We start from the raw sequence: 22,274 nt of genomic DNA, 5'->3' as shown, positions 1-22,274 counted from the left end.
GGGATATATGTATAATATATGGGCGGCACAGCTGTCGAGTGGTTAGCACGCAGACCTCATAGCTAGGAGACCAGGATTCAATTCCACCCTTCACCCTCTGCCATCTCTGTGTGGAGTTTGCATGTTCTTCCCGTGCATGCGTGGGTTTTCTCCGGGTACTCCGGTTTCCTCCCACATTCCAAAAACATGCTAGGTTAATTAGCGACTCCAAATTGTCCATAGGTATGAATGTGAGTGTGAATGGTTGTTTGTCTATATGTGCCCTGTGATTGGCTGGCGACCAGGTCCAGGGTGTACCCCGCCTCTCGCCCGAAGACAGCTGGGATAGGCTCCAGCACCCCTGCGACCCTCATGAGGAAAAGTGGCAGAAAATGAATGAATGTATAATATATATTGATATTCAACATAAGTACATCAGGATATGAGTTTTGGTCCATATCGCTCCGCCCTACTTTGCACTTAGAATTGGGATTAAGCCAAAGACACCTAAGTACAAATAAAAAGGTGGGTAAAGCCACATCAGAGAAAGATGTTGACGGTTAAAAGGTGACACAAAGCATGATGCATACATGCTCGACTCAGATATAAAGATTAACAAAAACAGATATGCACACAAGGTACAATGTAAAAACAATGACAATTCAACCAAAGTTTCTTTTCTACTTTATTATCAGGATCTTAAAACCCCCACGGCCAGCTGCAGAAGTGCTGAACTCCATTTTAAATTTAAGCATGACATAATAATATTAGGAATCCATTATGAGCTGTGGCCAGGAACCAGCACATTACTGTAATCATATGAACCAGTGAAGAACACGCAGTGTGCAGCACTGTTTGATAGAATGCTGTTGATTGCCAGCAGCTCCATTTGGAAAGTGAATCAGTTGAAATTCCAGGCTGACCTTGTCGTCACTTCTTCTTTCTACAAGTTTGTCCATACATTGAAGCTACTGTGATATTGAAATGGCTGTGGAGGAAACAACATAAATCAGGGAGTGAATCATTTGGTACATGCCAAAAAAAAAAAAAAACACCACAGGGAGAACCACCAAGCATTAGTGAGAACTTGTTGTACTCACATCATTAATTTCATTAAAAGCCTATTTAAGATGCAAGCCTTTGGGGAGATCCTGTTCTCTTTTCTACCATGGAAGTCAAGACTGACCAAAACGGGATAATTATTTATTCCGTGCCACATGTCTTAAAGTAGAACCCAAGGGGGTAAAAATGTTAGGATGCTTTATTCTTACCTGAAGATGAACCCACTGGTCTGGAATCGTGGTGCTTTAATTGCAGCCGTCCCCCCATCCATCATGCCTCTTGTGGCCGACACTTAAATCCTTCCAGACCCCGCAGGGGCGCTCCTTGCCCTTTACAGTCTGCAGTCTGAGCGTGGCAGCCACTGCCCCAACACATTGCATATTCTCCTTATGGACTCTGTTTCAGGGTAACCTGAAATCCTCCCGGTCACATCATGCACACACCAAGATACAATACAGGATGGAACGTAGACAAACTATTACTTTCCGGTCCATGCGTATGCATTCGTATGCATTTGGCATCAACCTACATAGTCAACAGAGACCCTCTCTTAGCAATAGCAATACCTCACATAATACCGTCCATTCTACACCACTGCAAACTGGATTTTCCTGCAGAATTGTTTTGTATCTAGTGGATGGAAATTGATAAGACTGCAAAGAAGAACAAATAGGAAAAACAACCAAATATAAATATAATGAATGCCAAAATTTCCGCATTAAGCTATACACGAGCATTATACGGTTTTGCATGTTTGTCATATGTAAATGTTTCACATCATCAAACAAATATAAATAAATATTAGTCAATGACAACATAACTGAACACAAAGTGTAGTTTTTAAATAAAACATTTTATTATTAAGGGAGAAAAAAATCAAAACCTACATGGCCCTGTGTGAAAAAGTTACTGCCCCCCCCCCCTTCGCCCCCCACTATTAATACATAACTAAAGAGATTAATTGAGATCTACAGTATCAGCCTGGAAAAGGTTATGAAGCCATTTCTAAAGCTTTGGGACTCCAGCAGACAACAGTGAGAGCCATTAACCACAAAGGGTGAAAACATGGAAGAGTAGTGAACATTCCCAAGAGTGGCCGGCCAACCAAAATTACCCCAAGAGCGCAGCAATGAATTATCCAAGAGGTCGCAAAAGACGACAACAACAACGTCCAGACGACTGATGGCCTCTCTTGCCAATGTGGCTGAATTACAACTATTTTAGTTGAAGTTTTAACTTCGAAAATGTTGATTTTGGGGTGCGGGGCAAGTCGAGTCAAAGATGACGTGTCGCACAAGGTTGGTGTACGTGGTGCATGACACGCGTTGTGGTGTGCCTCTAATGCAAGTCTAGTGGGCCCTGTGTATGTTAAAGGTAATGAGTGGCGTTCATTTGGTTGGTTAACATTACACTCGGCTTTGTTAAACCCTGTCTCTTCCCTCTTTGCCACTTGCACTGGTGGGAATGACGGGGACGTAGCACGGGGGCGTAGCACTGCACTGCTCACACCCCGTTGACGTGGCGTAGGTGTGGCGCAGGCCAGGTGTGCAAAAAAAAGAACCCCTAGATTTTAAATGGATTTAATAAGTGTGTGAGGCATATTTAAGGCATAAACTTAGATTGGGTCAGGAGTAAACAATGGCAACTGAAGAGAGAAGGGGAGGATTCTGGAGTTGACTGAAATAATTCCAAGTCACTTTTTTTTGCAAATATTCAAAATCGGAAGAGAATGTTAGGGGTATCCTGATCCGATATTTCAGGGATCAGTAGCAAAAAAACAGCAGCAGCAAAAAAACCTCTGATATTGGCAATACAATACAAGCAGTTGATTCTAGACTCCGCCCCAGAACATCTACCCAGTAACGGCCAGATAGCGCCCATGTGATCTCAACAGCGTGTGCTAACAAACAGGAAGGAGTAGGAGTAATATTTTTGTTTAAGTCCAAAAAAGACATTGCTGCTGAGTTTTTCCGTGGTGGCACAGAACCAAGATCGTTTGAATTTGAAGCCGAGTCGCATGGGAAAGGCGTTATATGGGTTAATGGTTGGGGTGGTCAAAAATACTCAAATTACTCTTGTTTTCTTAGCCATAATAATGGGTATTTACTGTCTGATCTGATCTGAGGTTAACAAGGTAACGCAATATTTTGCTTTACGGAAAGGTGTTAACAAGTCAACCATAAAGCTGCTTGAACTAATTTAATCAGAGCCAGAAAGTCACAAAACATTCTTACATGTGTGTTTCTGTGCGTCATGTTCGATGACTTTCCTAATTCGTTTGCTGAAGTATCTCAGATCTCCCGTCTTCCACATTATAATTGTGCGAGTGTTGCTGATTAACAATCTGAGGCACACTGCAGCAACAGTTAACATAATGGGAACATTTCTCTGCTTGATAGAAAATAATAACACACGCACATCCAGAAAAAAAATGCAATTAGCCGACACTACTGTGATAATAACACTCGCTAAGAAAAATACAATTTTTCAGACGGCTGCCTTTGTTTGGGACAATTTCAAAGATGATTATTGTTTGTGCAATTATGTAACAATTTGTGTCTATAAAGGACAACATGTGTAATTCGACCTCTTTTCACATGAGCATATAACACCTTAGTTTGTCAATCAATATGCTTTTTTGGTGTCTGTGGGCAGAGGTTATCGAGGCCTTAATTGGTATTTTTGTCAAAGCTTACAAAATCCAGGGGTGGCATAAGAAATGTCACATTACCATGTTGTCCAGCTGTTTAGTTTAAAAGCTCTCCAATGCTGTCGATTTCCTGTGAGGACAGATCTTTAAGGGACGGGGGTTGCCTTAATGGCTACTGTTTTCCTTCACTGGTAAGCAATAAAGTCCTGATGAGCTTGTTTTGTGGCTTGGGGCTAAATTGCATCCTATGAAATACTCTTAAAACAAAGATTAATGTGTAATTTTGCCCCCTCCGCAACCCCACTTCCTTCACTAACAAAACAGTAAGAGTTATCCAGACAGATGGGGTGTTTGAAGATGCTGCATTCAATGAAACCTGATATACCTATTCCTTAAATGTTAGGGAAATACAATATACAGAGCAACAATACAATTCATTTTGCATGAGGTTGTACACTTTGCCTTGTTGGGAGGATGATGATCATATTGACAAAACTCTGTGCCCATGCGGGGGTTTTCAGTTGGCCTTTCCACAGCTCTTAAACAGCAACAATCTGCACGGACAAATTTTGAACCGACGTGTTACAAAACCTTTCAAAAACCATTTAATGTGCACACATATTCTGAACATCTATTGGTTCTTTTAAAATCTACATGCCATCTGGAGTTCACAAGTTTGGTTGGGAAAACCTGTAAGAAGAAGTTGCTAACAAAAACTGCTGAATAAAAGAAAAAGAACCAACTCAAGTTCTCATTCGTTGACGTATTTCTTGGTATCACATTAAATCTGTGGCAAAGTGACAATCCTTGATATTTTTGAGCCTTTAGCAGGTTGGATGTGATTCTCAAGCAAATGTCCGAGTTGAGCTTTAAATCCAAACCTGCTTTCCCACAAAAGGCATACATGTGATTTTGTCACGAGTGCATGAGTCTATTATACCACCTCTTTTAATGCTCTGTCATTTAACCTTTCCATGTAATTACGTAACTCTTTAGAGTCTTCCAGCGTCACGTCCTGACACACCCACTTAATGTCCTGATTGTGGCATCGAGTCAGAGTGCTAACAGTTGGGAAACCACTGTCCGAGGGCCTGGTGGTGAATGTAGTAAACTGTACTCGCTTTCTCTTGGTGGTGGGCGATTCCCCTTTGCCCTCTTTAGCCAAGCAGCCAGTGTCGGCCGCCTGGTGCACTTGGCCCTGCACGTTCTTCTGAGCCGAGCCTCCGTTCAACAAGTGGCTGCCTTCCTCCAGTCCGCTGCTGGAGTCTATCATGGAGGTCTGCTCCTCCTGCTGGGGGGACAAGCTGATTTCACTCTCGAGGAACTCTGCCTCGTTTCCCAACCACACCCAATCATGGGCATGGTTCATGTTCTCTTGGCCTTCGATGGAAAACTCTTTGTGGCGGTATTTGAGTGTATAGGAGATGCAGTTTATAAGAAATACCAGTATAGCCAGGCAGAAGACTCCCAGTAGAGCATACATGCCAATCTCCAGGTCTGTGAGACCCCGAGTAGTCTGCATGAGGTCATCATCCATGTTGCGTCCACGGGGTAGGTCCACTTGAGCAGGAAAGTCAGCAAAGTCAGTCGGCATCTTCTCACTCCCATCAACGGAGAGTTTATCTCCATCGGGTCCCGTCATGATTGCGCTTCTTGTAGTGGTGGCCCGATTCAGTACCCCTTCCTCAATGTCTGAGACTGAGCTGCCATAAAAATGGGTGTCAAGACCAATTCTGTCAGGTGAGGGCGGCCTGCCTCTGTTGTCCAGATCCTCTCCATCAGTGCCGTAATCGTTGGTCCCTCCCCTTGAACTGTCATCCGAGTCAAACTTCACCTTGACATTACAGTTACCCACCGCAAGGATGCTACGCCGTTTGAATTTCTGGCAAATCTCACAAACCGTCATTTCCACCCTGACCAGCAGTCCTTGGCCCTCTGCCTCGGTCACAATGACAGGCCATTTCCACGAGGGGTCCTGCTGTACCCTCACTACGTCCTCATCCAGGGAGGTGGCTGTCAGGATGAAAAAGTCAGGGTCGTACAGATCTAATGGAGCCACAGAGCTATCGCTGAACTGCAACCAGGCGCTGATCAAGGCCTCCTGTGGAAACGACACACAAACAAAGTTAATTAAGATGCTGTGGTGCCATTTTACTTACTGCTTAATTTCAACAGATAGGAAGCTACAATGGAACCTGGTCAAACACAACCATTTTTATATGATTCAGTTTTTGATGAAAATGTTTGCCAATATTTTATCCAGATTTTCGTACAATGTTTCAGGCCGTTTGCGCTGTACTGTATCATTCTGTGGAATCACGTTTCCCAAACAAAGTACCCTATGTCTTGGTGACATAGTGTATGCATTTATTATTCAGCATGATTGCCCAATAATCCATCATGGTACCATCTTCACCAATAAAAATGTGATCGGTGTGCGGCGGGAATAAGCCAACAAAGGATGCACTTTGTTCCGTATGAGCCTGAGAATCTAACTATAGTCGGTAAAACCTCAATGACTTGACACAGTCTATGGCAATCGATGCCAGCATGTTTGATCACTCTCTTATTAAACCTAGTGCTGTTCGACAATTCAGTTTACACGGCATCAACTAGCTAGCCATCTAGAGTTATCCGCCGTGCTTGAGCAGCATTAAACCCTGATCGGAGCATCCCTAATATAAAGTGTATACTCGGCAGCCACAAAATGATTTACACATCTGAAGACGAACTAACACTGCAATCTGCGTCGTGCTTGGGGACACTTGACACCTTTAGCACATCATCACACTGACCTAAGGCATACTTGGGTACAAAATAAATAAAACTAAATAAGCCATAGAGTTGGCAGAGCAGCAGTATTGCAGCACTCATCACAAAGGGATGTATAATATATCGGCCCGTTTGTGTGTTAGTGAGCAGGAATATGCATAAACAACTCGACTGATTTCCATGCATAGCAAGAAGCCATTAAATGTTGGTACATATCAGAATAAAGTGTGGCTAGAGGACATTTATTTCATTGTGGTGCAGAACACAAATGGTATAATCTGTACCATAGCATCCAGCAGATAATATCCATATCTGACATTACATATTTTTGTGGAGCAGTTTATAGCAAGCAAAGTTCATTACCATTCCATCTTGGCTATTTGAGCTGCCTTTGTAAAGGCAGGTGAGTATACTGCAACTTTGCAGAAGATACCTCATAGAAGTATTATACACTTATTATTAAAGGTTGTCCCTTAGTTTATTGCACAGGATGTCTGCAGGGTGCAAATAAATAGTCTTTCTATCTTGTCCAAACAGGAAAAACTGACAGGAGAGAAATGTGAAGAAGTAGTTCAGAGACATGTTGTGATGGAGAGATCAAAGTGACCACAATGATGGTAGCTTGGGGAAATGAGAAGGGGAAGCAGAATATGATTTGGGGATATAAGTCATATTTTGGTTTAGAGACTGTGCTGTTGCGTTTGCATGCTCTGAGATTAAGCTGCTGCTTCTATTAGCTGCCCAAGGAGACATAGTCGGTCACACTAACTCTCAGGTCTTGGACTTAAGTGGGTTATAGTGCATATTTAATATTCAGTATATTTGACTTTCTTTGATAGGGAAACATAAAAATGAAGATGAAGTGCTGTTGCAACAGTTTCTATCCTGGTGCCATCAACTCATACAGCGGTTTGTACTGATACATACATTAATACTACACATTCTCAATATTTTTACACATTTCTGCACCCTGGGGAGACCAAAAATGCTTGAGAAGCACTGGAATACAGTGTGTTCATTCATTGAGTGAAACTGGATGTGAGGTTTGTGATCCTGGGAGAGACCAATTCCATCATTCAATCATTCAAACACCCCTGTATTCATAATATGTCAAGAATTCAGGCCAACAGAGTACTTCTGATGTACAATTTACATCCACTTAGGCTATGTTTGGGATAACGTGTCTGTTCACATTTTTTCACACCTCTATAGACCAAGTGGCTGTGATTTTTGCATCAGTGAACATTCAAACGCACACTAATCTTTGTAATGAGAACTTTATGCAGTACGAGCCTTTTATAGCTTCCCTCTGTGAGCAAGCACCACTACACTGTTCTTGCTTGCAGCCCGATCACGCCCTGCCTTGAAAGTCACATAACCACGACAATAATCTGAATTCTTTCTTAATTAAACGAGGTGTTTAAATAATTACTGCTTTTGGTTGATTTTTGGAAGGCGAGATTTGTTTTTAATTGCAATGGCCAAGTGAATGATGAATTTTAAAATGAGATGTGACTTTACACTAGACTCAGTCTTTCATACTGAACCAAGGTTGCTTGGTGCCGCATTTGGTCTTCTGGTGCTAAATACATGTTCACATTTATAGTCAACATATTTGTGGTAAAATCATTTTTAGGTGGTTTTTTTTGGGGGACGGGGGGGTTGTATGGCACACAAGCAACACCAGAGCATGCATGGGTTTTCTCCAGGTACTCTGGTTTCCTCCCACATTCCAAAAACATGCTAGGCAACTCCAAATTGTCCATAGGTATGAATGTGAGTGTGAATGGTTGTTTGTCTATATGTGCCCTGAGATTGGCTGGCGACCAGTATAGGGTGTACCCCGCCTCTTGCCTGAAGACAGATGGGATAGGCTCCAGCATGCCTGTGACCCTCATGAGGATAAGCGGTACAGAAAATGGATGGATGGTGGTAGTGTTCTGACCTGTTTGGGGTTCTGCAGGACTTCCTGTGTGGTTGTGGTAGCCAGGATGGCTCTGTTGCTTCCTGTACTGAGCTGCAGACTCATGGAAAGTCCTGTGACCAGCTGGACCCCCAACTCTGCGATGGTCACTTTGTCATCCACCACTGTGATGGTCCTCTCTGCCAGGATTGAGTCTGATAGAGGAGACAACACCTAACAGGAGAAAAAGATGTATTTTTTTATTTGACGTTTAGATAATAAATTTGATATCAGTCTGAGTGTCAGGAAAATATGGTTTGTTATTTCACTTATATCATATTTTATTCCATCTGATTTGACTAATATTAGTTGTTATTATGCACATCATACATATGTATCACATGTGTATTACATATTACATGTATCTACTATGATACACATTAATGTCGCACAGACTTGCTGTGATTATCTGTTCGAGGCCCGAGGCCTCTTGTTAAGTCCAAGTCCTTCACATGCTCAGACACAACAGCCTTAGGTGTCTAGGCATTTTAAAGTAGCTTTAGCCTCTCATTTTAGATTAGCCTTACCCTCACATATGCAGACTCTATATACTGTTATTTCTGGTCTATAAGCTTTTCCTCATGCTTTCAAACCTCGGCTTATGCAGTGACACAGCAAATTTGCGGTTGTGTTCTTGTTTCACAACAATTCGTATGAGTCGAAGCATTTTCAGGTTGAAGGCAATCGATCTAGCAGCTTTTGCTCGGATCTGCCCGCTGATCTTGTCAGCGTGGAGCGGTGTCAGGAGGTCCACTGTCACTGGCGAGTTTCGGTGGGCTGGACGGCTGCGTGGGGAGCAGTGGGGAGGACAGCACAGGCTCGGGGGCTGATTTTTCTGATTTTAGTGCTGGGAGTGACAGTGAATGAGGGAGACAGACTGGCGGGGTGTGTGGGCGAGGAAATTGTGAGGCTTTTCGGGTCAGAAAGAGGAGGATGAATGTGGTATTGAAAGTGTGTATTGGTAGGCTACTGTTTAAGCAGCCGTATTACACGCAATGTTCAACAGTGTCTGGAAAAATCATTTATTTAATTAATTCAAGTTTTTTGTGTAACATCTTTCTGTGTACTAAATATCCCACCTTACAACGTTACAAGAGGTGTGACCTATATATGTACACATCTTTCTTTGTCTTTAAATTTAGTGGGTATAGCTTATATTAAGATGCACTCAATAGTACGTAAATTATGGTAATGACTATACACTTTTCAATACTTATAGATTTTTTTCTAGAAACTATTCAATATGGGTTGTATTGATTTGTCTCTTTGCATGCAAGTTTTATTAAATTGTCCCTCTCATGATTCTCAAATAGTGTGTCTTGTCTGTAGTTTATTTTCAAGCAATGCTCCCTTGACAGTCAACATTGATAGCCACACAAACGTATAATGTATACGTATACTTCAACAGAAAATCCAACCAGAAATAAGCCACCCAGTGATTGATGTGTGATTCCTAGCAAGTGGAAGGCAAACACATCACATCAATGACCACTTTAGCTGTGAAGATGTCTCCAACTTGAAAACAGCAGATTAGTGTAAGTTCTAGGTGATTTAAGAAAACGTCTCTCAGAGTTGTTTCATCTCACATAAAACACTCACAAACTGCTGTGCAAAATGCAAAATGATACCCCAAAGTACTTTTTATTCTCTTCTATCTTAGGCTGTGTAGATCAAACCAACTCTTCTTGGCTGCCATCCAACACCCCCCCACCCCCTGTAGGTAGGAATCAATTTATTTGATGCATTCTGGTAATCCAGAAGAGAGACACACTTTAACCCCAAAACAGATGCTGACAGTCATCCTTTGTTTATGATGAATTGTTGTTTGACAAACTTCTAATTTTTTTTCTTTCACGTGTCGAGATAAAAGTCTGCTCTTCTCTCAGTCTGAGGTGTGTGACACAGGAAGTCCCTTATGTTATCTCATCATGCAGTTTTTATGATTGTGTTTTTTTCCAAGAGTGAAGCCATGTCTGCATAGTATGACAGTTAACAATACGGCAAGTACTTTTTACTGTGAGACTTGACACAGTTTGCATCACTATCCTCACAAATCATAAGAAGACCAAATAGGAGATCAACATGCACTGCATGCATCTAACATCTGTCTGCAAGAGACCATAGTATTTTGATTTGTAACTATGCCTTTTGCCATATGAATAAAGTCGGCTCAATTTCCACCAAGCAGTACAAATAAGTTAACTTCCATTGGTCAAAAGAGACAGACAATACTTACACACAACAATAAGAATGGAATGGGAAGAATACAAACTTCTCCAAACTTGTTGGACAGGATCAGTAGTTTTTTTCTTACACCTTGATTATGGTGTATGGTGTGTTTTGGCATCATTGAAGATACTGTATGCAACTTGCTGCATAGCACCATTTGCACGTTACCAACAGTCAAAAGAACAGACTGTAGACCAGGGGTGGGCAAATATTTTGACTCGTGGGCCGCATTGAGTTAACAAAATTGTCCGGCGGGCCAGAACATATATTTAACACGCACACACTATTTTATGTTTATTATTTGCCTAATTTTTTATCTGTAAAAGTGTTCTACTATCAGCAGTATGTTCTCATGTCCCTTTTTTCAGGAGCACTTTAAACATCAGACTACATCAAATTATTAAAATGTAATTTTAATTTAATTTAATTATTAAAATTTTATTTTACTTTTAATTTTAAATTACATTTTTATTTAATTTAATTATAAAAATATTTTACTTTTAATTTTTAATTAAATTTTAATTTAATTTAATTATTTAAATTTAATTTTACAGTTTTGTTGTTTTTTTTTACTAAATAAGACATCTGACTTGGAAGTCATGTTGCCAGTTTGTATGTTAAAAGTTGAAATACTTAGAAAGCAACTGGCGGGCCGGAATCAAATGAGTGGTGGGCTGCATGTGGCCCCCGGGCCGTAGTTTGCCGACCCCTGGCTTCACGAGAAGTGCAACATGAAGAGATGAAATAATTCTTCAGGCAACACTATTATATATGGAGAAAATACTACATTTTGTTGCCATGCTGGTTTCTTAATAAAAGAAAACTTCAACTGGCAACTGGCGGGCCGGATTCAAACGTTGGTGGGCCGCATGTGGCCCCCGGGCCGTAGTTTGCCCACCCCTGCTGTAGACAGTAATGTCTGCATTGTATTTTTCACAATTCCAAATGAAAATTTCAAAAATGTACTAAGTCTGTTAATTTTTGCTGTTTCTGCTATAGCTAAAATGAAATGATCAGTTTGAAATTTGTGATAAATCACATTGACTATTTGTTATCTGTAATACTGTAATACTTCAGCATCGTTATTTCTACCTCCCAAAGCAGCTTGGATGTTTCTGCTGTGCTATGGTTTATGTACATTTTCGTTTCATGATATGACCCTGCATTCCTTCATCTTAAGAACATTGTGGCTTATTTTTGAGTTATCGGTCATTTTTCATCTTGGTATTTTTAATTACTAACAGCAGGAACAAATGCCTTTTATTATTTGACGTGTCCTTGTTGCTTGTGTGCAAGTGTTGGGGATAGCCACAGGGAATGATACCATCCTTGAGCACCACACTGGCCTATAGTCACTAGACTTTTGGCATAGAGTACTTCCAAGTTCATATTGAAGTTCATGATTTTCCCATATAAATATACAGAAATACAGCTCATATTAATACATTTTTCTCAAATCCAACTAAAACCGTCGGGAATTAATTTAGACTAAATCAAGGGAATCCTCTTTATAGGTTTAATACAGCAATGTGACCTGCCTGGATTGTGGTCATTCCCATGTCACGTCCCACCAGTATCCGTCTGTCTAGCAGCTTTGCGATCTGTGGGTCCTCCACCTTGAGGAAGTCCCACACTAGATCTGTGATGTCCACCTGCCAATCCGTGCCCAACATGAAGCTGGTCTGGCCTCTGGGATCGGAAGATTCAGCAACGAAATGAGTCAGGACTCTGACCATGGCGTGCTGGTACTGCAGGGTGCAGCCTCGTCCTCGTCTGTCCTCGTCATCATCATCCTCGCTGTTCCGTGTGGACCTAGGAAATTAAAAAAATATTCATGCCACACTTTCAGCATCATTTCATCCATTATCTTTTTGGCACAGGTCCATCTTGATAGACACTAGCACCAGACATGGGGAAAAAAGCAAAGAAATTAAAGCAATAAACCCGCTTACTTGTGATTATTAACTCAAAGGCAACAGGCTTAAACACCTTAGAAGAAGATATAAAAACCTCACTGGCTAGTTTCTTATGCTGCTGAATGACGATAAACACTGAGGATACCAGAGTGTGAATTATTCAGAGTCCTCCAAAGTTCAAGAGCAACAAGTGATTCAGTAAAAGAGCAGCTCGATGCCAACTATGAATGTGATGTGTGCATCATGCAACGCTCCCAAACAGTCCTACTTGAGGCTACTCAGTGTTTTATCGGATGACCTTGCTGCTAAAGTTGCCTGGAATGGGACAGCACAGCAAAAATACTAATAACCTTGTCAAGCAAAACAAGGCATTGTGATGCTATAACATGTAATTTGCTGCCCATTGTCAATGCAACTATCAATTGCATCATGGAGCACAAAGACAAATGAATGGCCTTCTATCACATATAAATATATATGGATCATTCTCAAAATTAAAGCTGTTATTTTGTAACCAGCCGCACGGTATAAAGTGGTTAGCATGTTGGCCACACAGTCAGGCGATCGGAAATCGTTTGCATGTTCTCCCCATGCATGCATGATCTTTCCCCCGGTACTCTGGTTTCCTGCTGTCGGACATTTGGGGTGTCAGAGTGGTGGGCTGTCGGACTTCTGGCTTGTCGGATTAGTGGGCTGTTGGACTAGTGAGTTGTCAGACTAGTTAGTTGTCAAACTAGTGGCTGTCGGATTACTGGGCTGTCAGACAATTGATATTACCCCACACATATTTCACTCCTCTGATCGCGGTTTGTTCTGGCGCCGTTAGGCTGTAGCATTTTTGTATCCTTGTTAAAACATATTAGTCCTCGTCGTCCTCCATGAACCGAAGATTAATTTACAGCCACATAACTTCAGCCTCAATTTCAAAATTTATCTTAGTCCATAAGGAACTGGTAAAGGAGGTAACAATATTTCAGTATCGATCTGCACATCACTACTGACCACGATGTGATATAATAGCAACGTATGCGACACGTAACACAGAGCTAGTTGATGGACCCTGTTTAAAATGCTGTGAAAGACTCAACACTGTTGTTCAAAGCATTGTTAGTTAGCACAATACTAACACCCTTCCCTTTCTGCAGAAACATGATGTAAAACAATAGTTCTCCAAAGTGTATTCATGATGAAAAATGCATCAGTAGAAAATCAGATTGTAACACGTATCGTGGACACTATGCAGAATTTCTGATTTTGAATCAGTGCCAATTTCGTTATTGTTTGACATAAAATGCACTTCTAAATGTAACGTTATTATATGTATTATTAAGGGAGAAAAAAATCCAAACCTACATGCCCCTCTGTGGAAAATACCCCCCTCGCTGCAATTCAGAAAAAGAATATCACACCAAACGTAAAATATGCTGGTGGTAATATGATGGTTGAGGCTGTTTAGCTGCTTCAGAACCCGGAAGACTTGCTGTGATAAATTTAATGAATTTTGAAAACATTTCTAACTTGTCTCAGGGTTGTTCTGACACGGAATTATAGGTGTTGTTTTTGCTTAAAATAGCAGGTATGTTGTCTCAAAGCTGGCCCCATATGGCGCACTTATTGCATATTTATGAACACTAACTCCCCTATTCATGATTTTATGTCGTTTTCTTCACATAGAAGGAATACTATGCCAAATTTTGAGGCAGGGGTGTTATTTGATTTCTCCTCTCACAACATCTTGTTTAGGTTCTTCAAGTGCAAGAGTCTTTTTTAATGATTTACTGCCCTGCAAATCTAAATATAGGCCAGACTTCACACTCGCATATGCACATACTGTAAGATACCGCTGGTCATTTTAAAACAGGACTGAGCATACGAGGGCCCATTAGAAGTTGAAGTTTCTTATTATATTTTTAGAAATATTCATTGTCACACAGTGGATATTTAAATCTGTGTAAATCAGTGTTAGTGAGCTTTCCAAATTCTAAATCATCCACCTCACAGGTGTGGCATATCATGATGCTTATTAAGCAGTATCATTATTAAATAGATGAGCCTTGGGTTGGTCACAATAAAAGGCTATGGAAAAATGTGCAGTTGCTAGCTGAGAGCCTATATTTTTTATTAATTTGACAGACATTCATTCTTCCAATGTTGTTCAATACATGAAAGTGGGAAACAATTTCATTTGCTCTTTCAGTAATCTCCACATTCAATCTTAAAGTTAATCAATTCAACAAATAAATATTTTCTGACTTCACAGGAGTTATTATTATATGAGTAATGCATTAAATTTGCACACAGTAATTATTTTGGCATATACTATTTTATGCGCCGCAACAACATAATGAAGGGCTTGTGGACAGAAGGCAGCTTCTATATATTTATAGACCGCATAAACAAAGACCTCTTGTCAATCATATGTTATTCCATTGAGGTTTGTTTTGTTTGAATTGTATTTGATTAAAAAAAAACAACTTTCTGTCTTTATCCAGTCAGCTAAATCAGACGTGAACACAAGATAACGATATAAAACATACAACCACAAGACAGATTATTTCAATAGTATGAAGAAAGGCAATGAAGCTCGATATTGTAGCTATTTTTAAAAAGTGTTAAAGGAGTGGTGCATGCTTGAGTGCTATGCCTACACTTAAGTTTGCTGTCTGCGAGGGCTTATCTTGTCTCCATTTTGACAAGGCTTAAGGAGGGAAGGGGTGAAGCATACACGCACTGCCACTCATATGAGAAGTGCTTTTGCAACAATCCGACTAACAGGCCTGATGTCTGTTATTCCCCCTCAGTGCGGGCGCGACTTTGCTCGCCTGGCTGATAGAAGAATTTCCCTTGACTTGGTATTGTAGCTCTTTGGCTCTCTTCCTTGTGTAGGCTTATGGGAAGTGGACCATTCAACTTTCTCACCAACAAGCAGAGTACTACTTTGAAAGGTCATGTCTGTTACCCCCTGATAAACAAAGACAGTGAAAACAAGCAGTTATGCAGGCATTGACAATTACAACGCAACTGTAGCTGTCCCTACTGATAAAGTCACCCCGCACATGTCTGAGACTCCTCTACTTATGTCACTTCAAAAAAGAAGAGGGCAGAAGTAATTAGCACAATGGTGCACAGGATCACACCAAGTTCAACCATTTCCAAAAGTAATTAGAACAGGTATAGGCTTATAGTTTTTCTATCAATTGATGTAGTTCAAGAGTGTTGGAGTAGCAGTGTTGGCTGGTGGTGATGAGGCCCCAGGGGAGACATATGACCTCGAGACAGCTCTAATAATGTTCTGTCCTCCTGACGACCAAGAGGCACAATGACACCTTAAGCTGGCAGTAATGACATGCTGTATTGCACAGGTCAGCCATTTTCTGATCAGCCTGGAAGTGTCAGTGGGTCTGGAGGTGTGAGGAGACAGATGGAGGGGTGTTTGATTACACATCTCATCATTATTTCATCCAAGCCTGCTATGATTCAAACTACAGTTTTTTGTAAACAGACATCCCTATAAATACCTCACTCGGGCTGCAGAATTACTTTATATCACCAGGAATAAAAAGCAGTTACATATGAACTTAGTTCTCATTTCTGTTGAGATATGACTGGAAGTTGGTCTGAGCATGTTATTCAGAAACTTTTGAAAGATTATTTTAAACCCACATAAACAAGTCTTATTCAGGAAAGTGACAAGTTTGCTGGGAAGCAATGTGTATGTCCATGTTGACTCGATATTTTACTTTCGAGATTTTCCAGTGTTTTGTTTGTTTCAGGAGGGCTCATGGTCAATTTAAAGGGGAACTACACTTCTTTGGAATTTTGCCATTCCATCATTCCCAATCCTTATGTCGTGATGTGTTTCATTTATGATCACATTCTAATCTCGCCACATCTTGTATACTTCAGAACAGCAACTTTATGCTTCATGCACACACCCTGATCATGTAAAACACACAAAGCAAAGAATGCAGCTTTGAAAAATCAATAGCAACTTTTGTTCAAGTCTGCCAGTGGATCCTGACAGCGTGAAGTAATGTCCAAAAATCTGCTATCTCCAATGGGTTTTGAAAGTGTGGACTACTGCGTGATGACATGGACAAGCACAAGCTCAATTTGTCTTGAGACAAAATAACAGAGCAGAAATGAATGGCTTTTCTGTTCAGTTAGTGTGACTAATATTCCCCTCCTATAGCCTGGAAAACATGGTAGTGTTTTTCATTCTGTGTTGGACATTGAAATAAAAATAACTTTTAGTTGAGGAAATGATTGCAACCATTTCACGATGTGGTAGCCCAAATCTAATACAGCCCGGTCAGAAAGCCAATATGACACTGCAGCAAAGGGGCAGTGCACATGTATATCACACTGTACCTGTGACTGCTGGCCATGACGGGCACCCGCCACCCTTTGATCTGGCTCAGCTCTGTGTCAGACACGTCAATCTGGAGGGGAAGTCGAGGGATCCACACGTCAAGCTCCAGCTGAGCACTCAGGTAGGTGTAGGTGAAGTTCACTGCCATCTTCACTTTGCCCTTCATTTCCTTGCCATTCACAAAAACATAGTCACACCTCTCTGACACCTGCAGAGGAGGAAGGGTACAGAAGAAGAAAAGAAAGAGTTATGAAGTAAATGGGAGATGATGCACTGAAAACTAAAAAAAAGTTTATTGGAAGATTTTATGCACCTGAGCTCTTCACTGAAACAGTCTTAGTGTAACTACACGTATGTTGAACCAGATCAAAGATCATCTATTTGTTCCACGCTCAGTTTAAAATCAGGGGAGAGCAGCGACAACGTCTTTGAACCTCAGCTATTCTTTTAAAGTTGTGCCTACCGCAAAAAGAGGCACCGACAGATGGAACCTGGAAAGAGGAGAGCAGTTGTTTCTTGATGGAATGACCGAACTCAAAGCCATCTGTTTCATAAATTGCTTTAGAAAAAGAATGACCAAGTGTTACGGAAAGATGCAACTCTTTGTTGTCTGCTTACTGGCTTTGAACCATCACTTCTTTTTTGCGTCACACGGTTTGATGAGCGTCCAGAATCCAGTCTCTTTAAAAGCTTTATGATATAGCTCTACAAACAAATAACACAAAAAGCCTCGAGAGGGACAGCCAACAAAAGTGCAGACTTCTATAGAAGTAATTAATCAGTAAGGCAAAACCAGATATTTCCAGTTTTTTGGCACACCATCAGTCTCATTGATCACATCACAGAGCGGTTGACGGCGATTGAAACCACAGGGAATTAGATCATCTTGGGAAATGTCTCTTTTTGTCATTCCAAGTTTTTCTCGACTTTTTCTGCAGGATGGAGGTATAAACAACCATTCATCATGAGGCTTGGGCAGGATATCCTCTGTGACCCACAATGAAACTTTGTATCTGATGTTTTTTGCTACTTTGTACCACCTTGTACATCACCTCACCAAAACACTTGTAAGTCTATGTATATATATTTAACAAAATCTTAAACCTGGGTATATTCAGATTATGTGCTAGTGAATTGTAACCAGATTGTGGTAGTATATCCACACGTAAAAAGAAGAAAGACTGCATTTAAACTGAAAAAGGCTATGCAGAATGAAAGTACACAGAGTATACAGTAGGGATGCACGGAATACACAATTATCTGCATATCTATCTGGACTCGGAATCTATGATGGCAAAGGCAAAAAGGCTTTCTCTCTTTGAACATGGCACAGTTGTTGAACTGCACAAGCAAGGTCTCTTGTAACGCAACATTACTGCCAAGATTGGACAAATGAGTCAAGTGGTGGAACAAAAACAAATTCCCCTGTGCTTAACTGAAAGATTAGACGAACTGCCCGTGAAGACACAGGCCATTAGTGATGCTGCCCACAGCCCGATAACCATGAGACAGCATCTGCAAGAGAAGGATGTGAAAATAGCTTCCCTATTATCCTTATTATCCTTATTATCTAATTTCCTATTTATTATCTAAGGAAATTAGATATTACCAACAATAATAATAAATTGATAATAAAATCGGGGCTGCACGGTGGTCGAGTGGTTAGCGCGCAGACCTCACAGCTTGGAGACCCGAGTTCAATCCCACCATCGGCCATCTCTGTGTGGAGTTTGCATGTTCTGCATGCGTGGGTTTTCTCCGGGTACTCCAGTTTCCTCCCACATTCCAAAAACATGCTAGGTTAATTGGCAACTCCAAATTGTCCATAGGTATGAATGTGAGTGTGAATGGTTGTTTGTCTATATGGGCCCTGTGATTGGCTGGTGACCAGTCCAGGGTGTACCCCGCCTCTCGCCCGAAGACAGCTGGGATAGGCTCCAGCACCACCGCGACCCTCGTGAGGATAAGCGGTAGAAAATGAATGAATGAATGAATGATAATAAAATCCCATTTGACATAGTGACCTAATATTCGAACTGATTATAATGGTTTATAATTCAAAAAGTCAGTTTTACTGCACAGTTGGTTTTGAAGGGCTATTTATTTTTCTCTGTTGATTTTCTTAATTTGTCCAAAAATGGAAGGGAATGTGTTGAAAATTGAGGTCCGATGCAGGCGTGCCACCCAGCAATATGGTCAAAGAGAGCTATGGTCAAGTTATTCCCTTAGCCATAGCCAGTCATGGAGAAGATCGGACACTCCCAGCATAAGAAAATGTTTGAACTGATAAAGATGTCAAAGGGGTCCCTGCTTCTTATCGTCCTTCATTGTTCCACTCTTTTGCTCACAACACTCAGCCTGTGGAGAGTTTGTGTGCCTTTGGCAGATGTTCATTCGTTTGCTCTCCTTGTGCTGGCTTTATTTTGCATCGTCTGGGATGAATTGTGATCTACATTATTGCTTGAATTGACCCAGGACTTTTCAACTGTAAAAAGTAGCTAAAAGGGTCAACACCAGGGGTCCTCAATTAAAAGTTGAAGAGGCCCAGTTCTGTACATATTCATTCATTTTCCATCGCTTATCCTCACAAGGGTCATGGGGTTGCTGGAGCCTATCCCAGCTGGCGAGAGGCGAGGTACACCCTGGACTTGCCGCCAGCCAATCACAGGGCACATATAGACAAACAACCATTCACACTCACATTCATATTTATGGACAATTTGGAGTCACCAATTAGCTTAGCATGTTTTTGGAATGTGGGAGGAAACCGAAGTCCCCAGAGAAAACCCACACATGCACGGGCCGAGGATGGAATTGAACTCGGATCTCCTAGCTGTGAGGCCTGTGTGCTAACCACTCTCCGCCATGCAGCCTTGGTACATATTATTCAAGGCAAAGTTCATGATACAAACACGCATTATAACAGAGTTCCAGATATCTTGTCTTTACCACCTAACTGCTTGTAAAGTAACATAAATACATTAGGCTATACAGCATTCCCTCATTCATCACAATTAAACTGGTTAAACTGGCCTTCTGTATGAATGGAACATTTGCCCACATTTTTAGCTTGGCACAATGAAAACAGCGACCCAAAGGTGTGCTGAAAGATCGCCAGTTCCAACATGGTCAATTCTTGGCGCAGCTGAAGCGCACGCTGCGCACCTCACAGGCAGATTTTGTGTCAGGCGCATTTAAATGCAATAAACTATCACAGCAACAACAATTTCATCTCAACACTGTTATACACGTACACCGCTGTTTATAATCTAGCAAAGCCTCGAAAGGGAAGGCCACAATTGTTTACAATTCCTAAAGAGGCCACCATCAGGCACAAGTGGTTGGAGTTCCTGATTCCCTACAAGCAAAAGAAATGGATTTTAATCTGTCAACTGCATTTCACACTGGACTGTTTAGTGAACATGGGCCAGTATGCAGCTGGACTCGCCGACAAACTTTCTGAAGCTCAAGGGTCAATGAGCTTACCAAACAAATTTTGTGTTCCCATAATTTGTGCTAACGGGATTCAAATCAATAAAACAGCAAGGGTGCGCAAATTAATGCACTTATCTACTTTTGTTGAAATAATTATTGAACACTTTCTGTAAATCCTACAAACTTAATTTCTCTTCTCATCCATCACTGTGTTCATCTGCTGTGTGATATATTTAACTGAAATTGCTGATCCAAACAAGCAGTTATTTATAAAGGAAAATCTTGAAAATTACCAGGGGTGCCCGAACTTTTTCATGCCACTGTACACCCCCCGGGGCACAGTGGAGAAAATACTGTATAAATTGTTTGTTTTTGCAAATGACAAAAGCCATTTGCCCTTTGGGGTTAGTTTACTGCTATTTCAAAGAAAGGAATATGTAAATCAGAGGCAGCATGTTCACATAAACATCTGTCATAGTGAAATGAAAGTCCTGCTGGCATTTCTTAGATCTATTCCTGCATCAATAATCTAAACAGAAACAATTATAGAAAACAAGGCAGCTGACAAGCGGTAATTCAGCTTCCTGCTTACATCGCTCCAAATCAAACTATTAATATACTAAGACACCCATCCTGAAATAGTTGCCCCTTAACCCCTAAATCACACTCCGAGCAAAGTGTGAGTGGTCTGGTGAATGAGACAGTCTCTGTCATTCCAATTCACAAAGAGCCGTAAATGTTCAGGAGGATCCACTGGCACATTAATCAGACGCATTAGGCAGCTAACGGGAGAATACTTACAGAGCACATTAAGGCTGTCTCTGGATTCAGCCCAGAAAATTAACAACTCACCAGACAGAGGCAATCCATGGCAGATATGAGCGATGGGAGCAGGCAGCATGAAGGTGGGCTGAGGCTGTGTCTGGCATGACAGAAGCAATTAAACCGCTCAGACTGCTCACTTCAATTCATTAGGTGCATGTGGAGTGCACGGTAGAAGGGCCAGTTCATACAGTATAAGAGATTGAGGATATGTAGGAGTCATAATATGTCAATATGGACATTGTGTAAATAAGTAAAAGTGAAAAGTCAATATAAGGACTCAGTGGTCTCACACTGTGGTCCTTTTTCTCTTTGGTATAAACGTCTAAGTGTGATATTTTGCACTTAGATAAAAATGAAATTGTTCAATTTAAATGAAATAATAAGAAAGAAATTAAAGAGTGACTCGACCAAGAAAGCAGCTATGAACAACAATAGGTTTTATACATAAAAAATGTATGCAACTGCAATTAAACACAGTCTGAATCAACTCATTTAAATAATAGACGTCTTTTCAAAAAGAAACGTTGACGTCTATTGACGTCTTTTGCTTTTTTAGCGGGAGCTACAAATCAAAGTCTTATGAATTTTGTATGAATTTCAGACTTGTAGGCAATGTATTTCTGTCCCAGCAGGGGGCAACAGATCTATTTTCCTCCGATCGATGTCCACAATATTGTAGCGTTGTGTGTGTTGTATTACGGGCTGTAGGTTCATGCAGGGGCGCTGGGGGGCAGTCATGTTCAGCTCACGGTTTTGGAGCGGGCGGTTTGGGACCAAAGAGGGAGAACGAGTGAAAAAAGGAGGGGAAGTTCGGTTGCCGTGCGCCGAGTGAGGAGTTAAGTCTGCAACAGGCCAGTAAATTGTTTTTCATGCTGCTTTGGAGAATAAAAACCATGCAACGATAGAGCCATCCTGACTGTCGTCATTCAACAACGTTACAATATAATAATAATAATAATATACAATAATATAATTGTACACAAATATAGTTTGCGGATTTCACAAAAAATACTCACATTTGAGAGGCTGAATTTCGAGGATATTTACATTTTTAAAGAAAAAACTATTAAT

General features: G+C 40.9%; 1 protein-coding gene across 5 annotated transcripts in view; it reads right to left on the bottom strand.

The window, feature by feature from the left end:
• Positions 1-1,973: 1,973 nt before the first annotated feature.
• LOC131128529 (transmembrane protein 132C) overlaps positions 1,974-22,274 on the bottom strand; it is a 108,725-nt gene continuing 88,424 nt past the window's right edge. For all 5 annotated transcript variants that reach the window (XM_058071450.2, XM_058071451.2, XM_058071452.2 and 2 more), the window contains 4 exons: positions 16,943-17,151; positions 12,194-12,467; positions 8,409-8,600; positions 1,974-5,792 (listed from right to left, as the gene is read on the bottom strand). In XM_058071450.2, the coding sequence (XP_057927433.2) occupies positions 4,626-5,792; positions 8,409-8,600; positions 12,194-12,467; positions 16,943-17,151 (1,842 nt within the window). In that variant the 3' untranslated portion in view covers positions 1,974-4,625. The remainder of the gene's footprint in view (positions 5,793-8,408; positions 8,601-12,193; positions 12,468-16,942; positions 17,152-22,274) is intronic.

This window comes from Doryrhamphus excisus, linkage group LG3 (genome assembly GCF_037039965.1).
Source record: "Doryrhamphus excisus strain RoL-2023G ecotype Guam linkage group LG3, RoL_Dexc_Guam_v1.1, whole genome shotgun sequence".
In the NCBI taxonomy this organism is placed as follows: Eukaryota; Metazoa; Chordata; class Actinopteri; order Syngnathiformes; family Syngnathidae; genus Doryrhamphus; species Doryrhamphus excisus.
The sequence above is the reverse complement of the archived record's forward strand: the minus strand, read 5'-3'. Positions and strand labels throughout refer to the sequence as shown.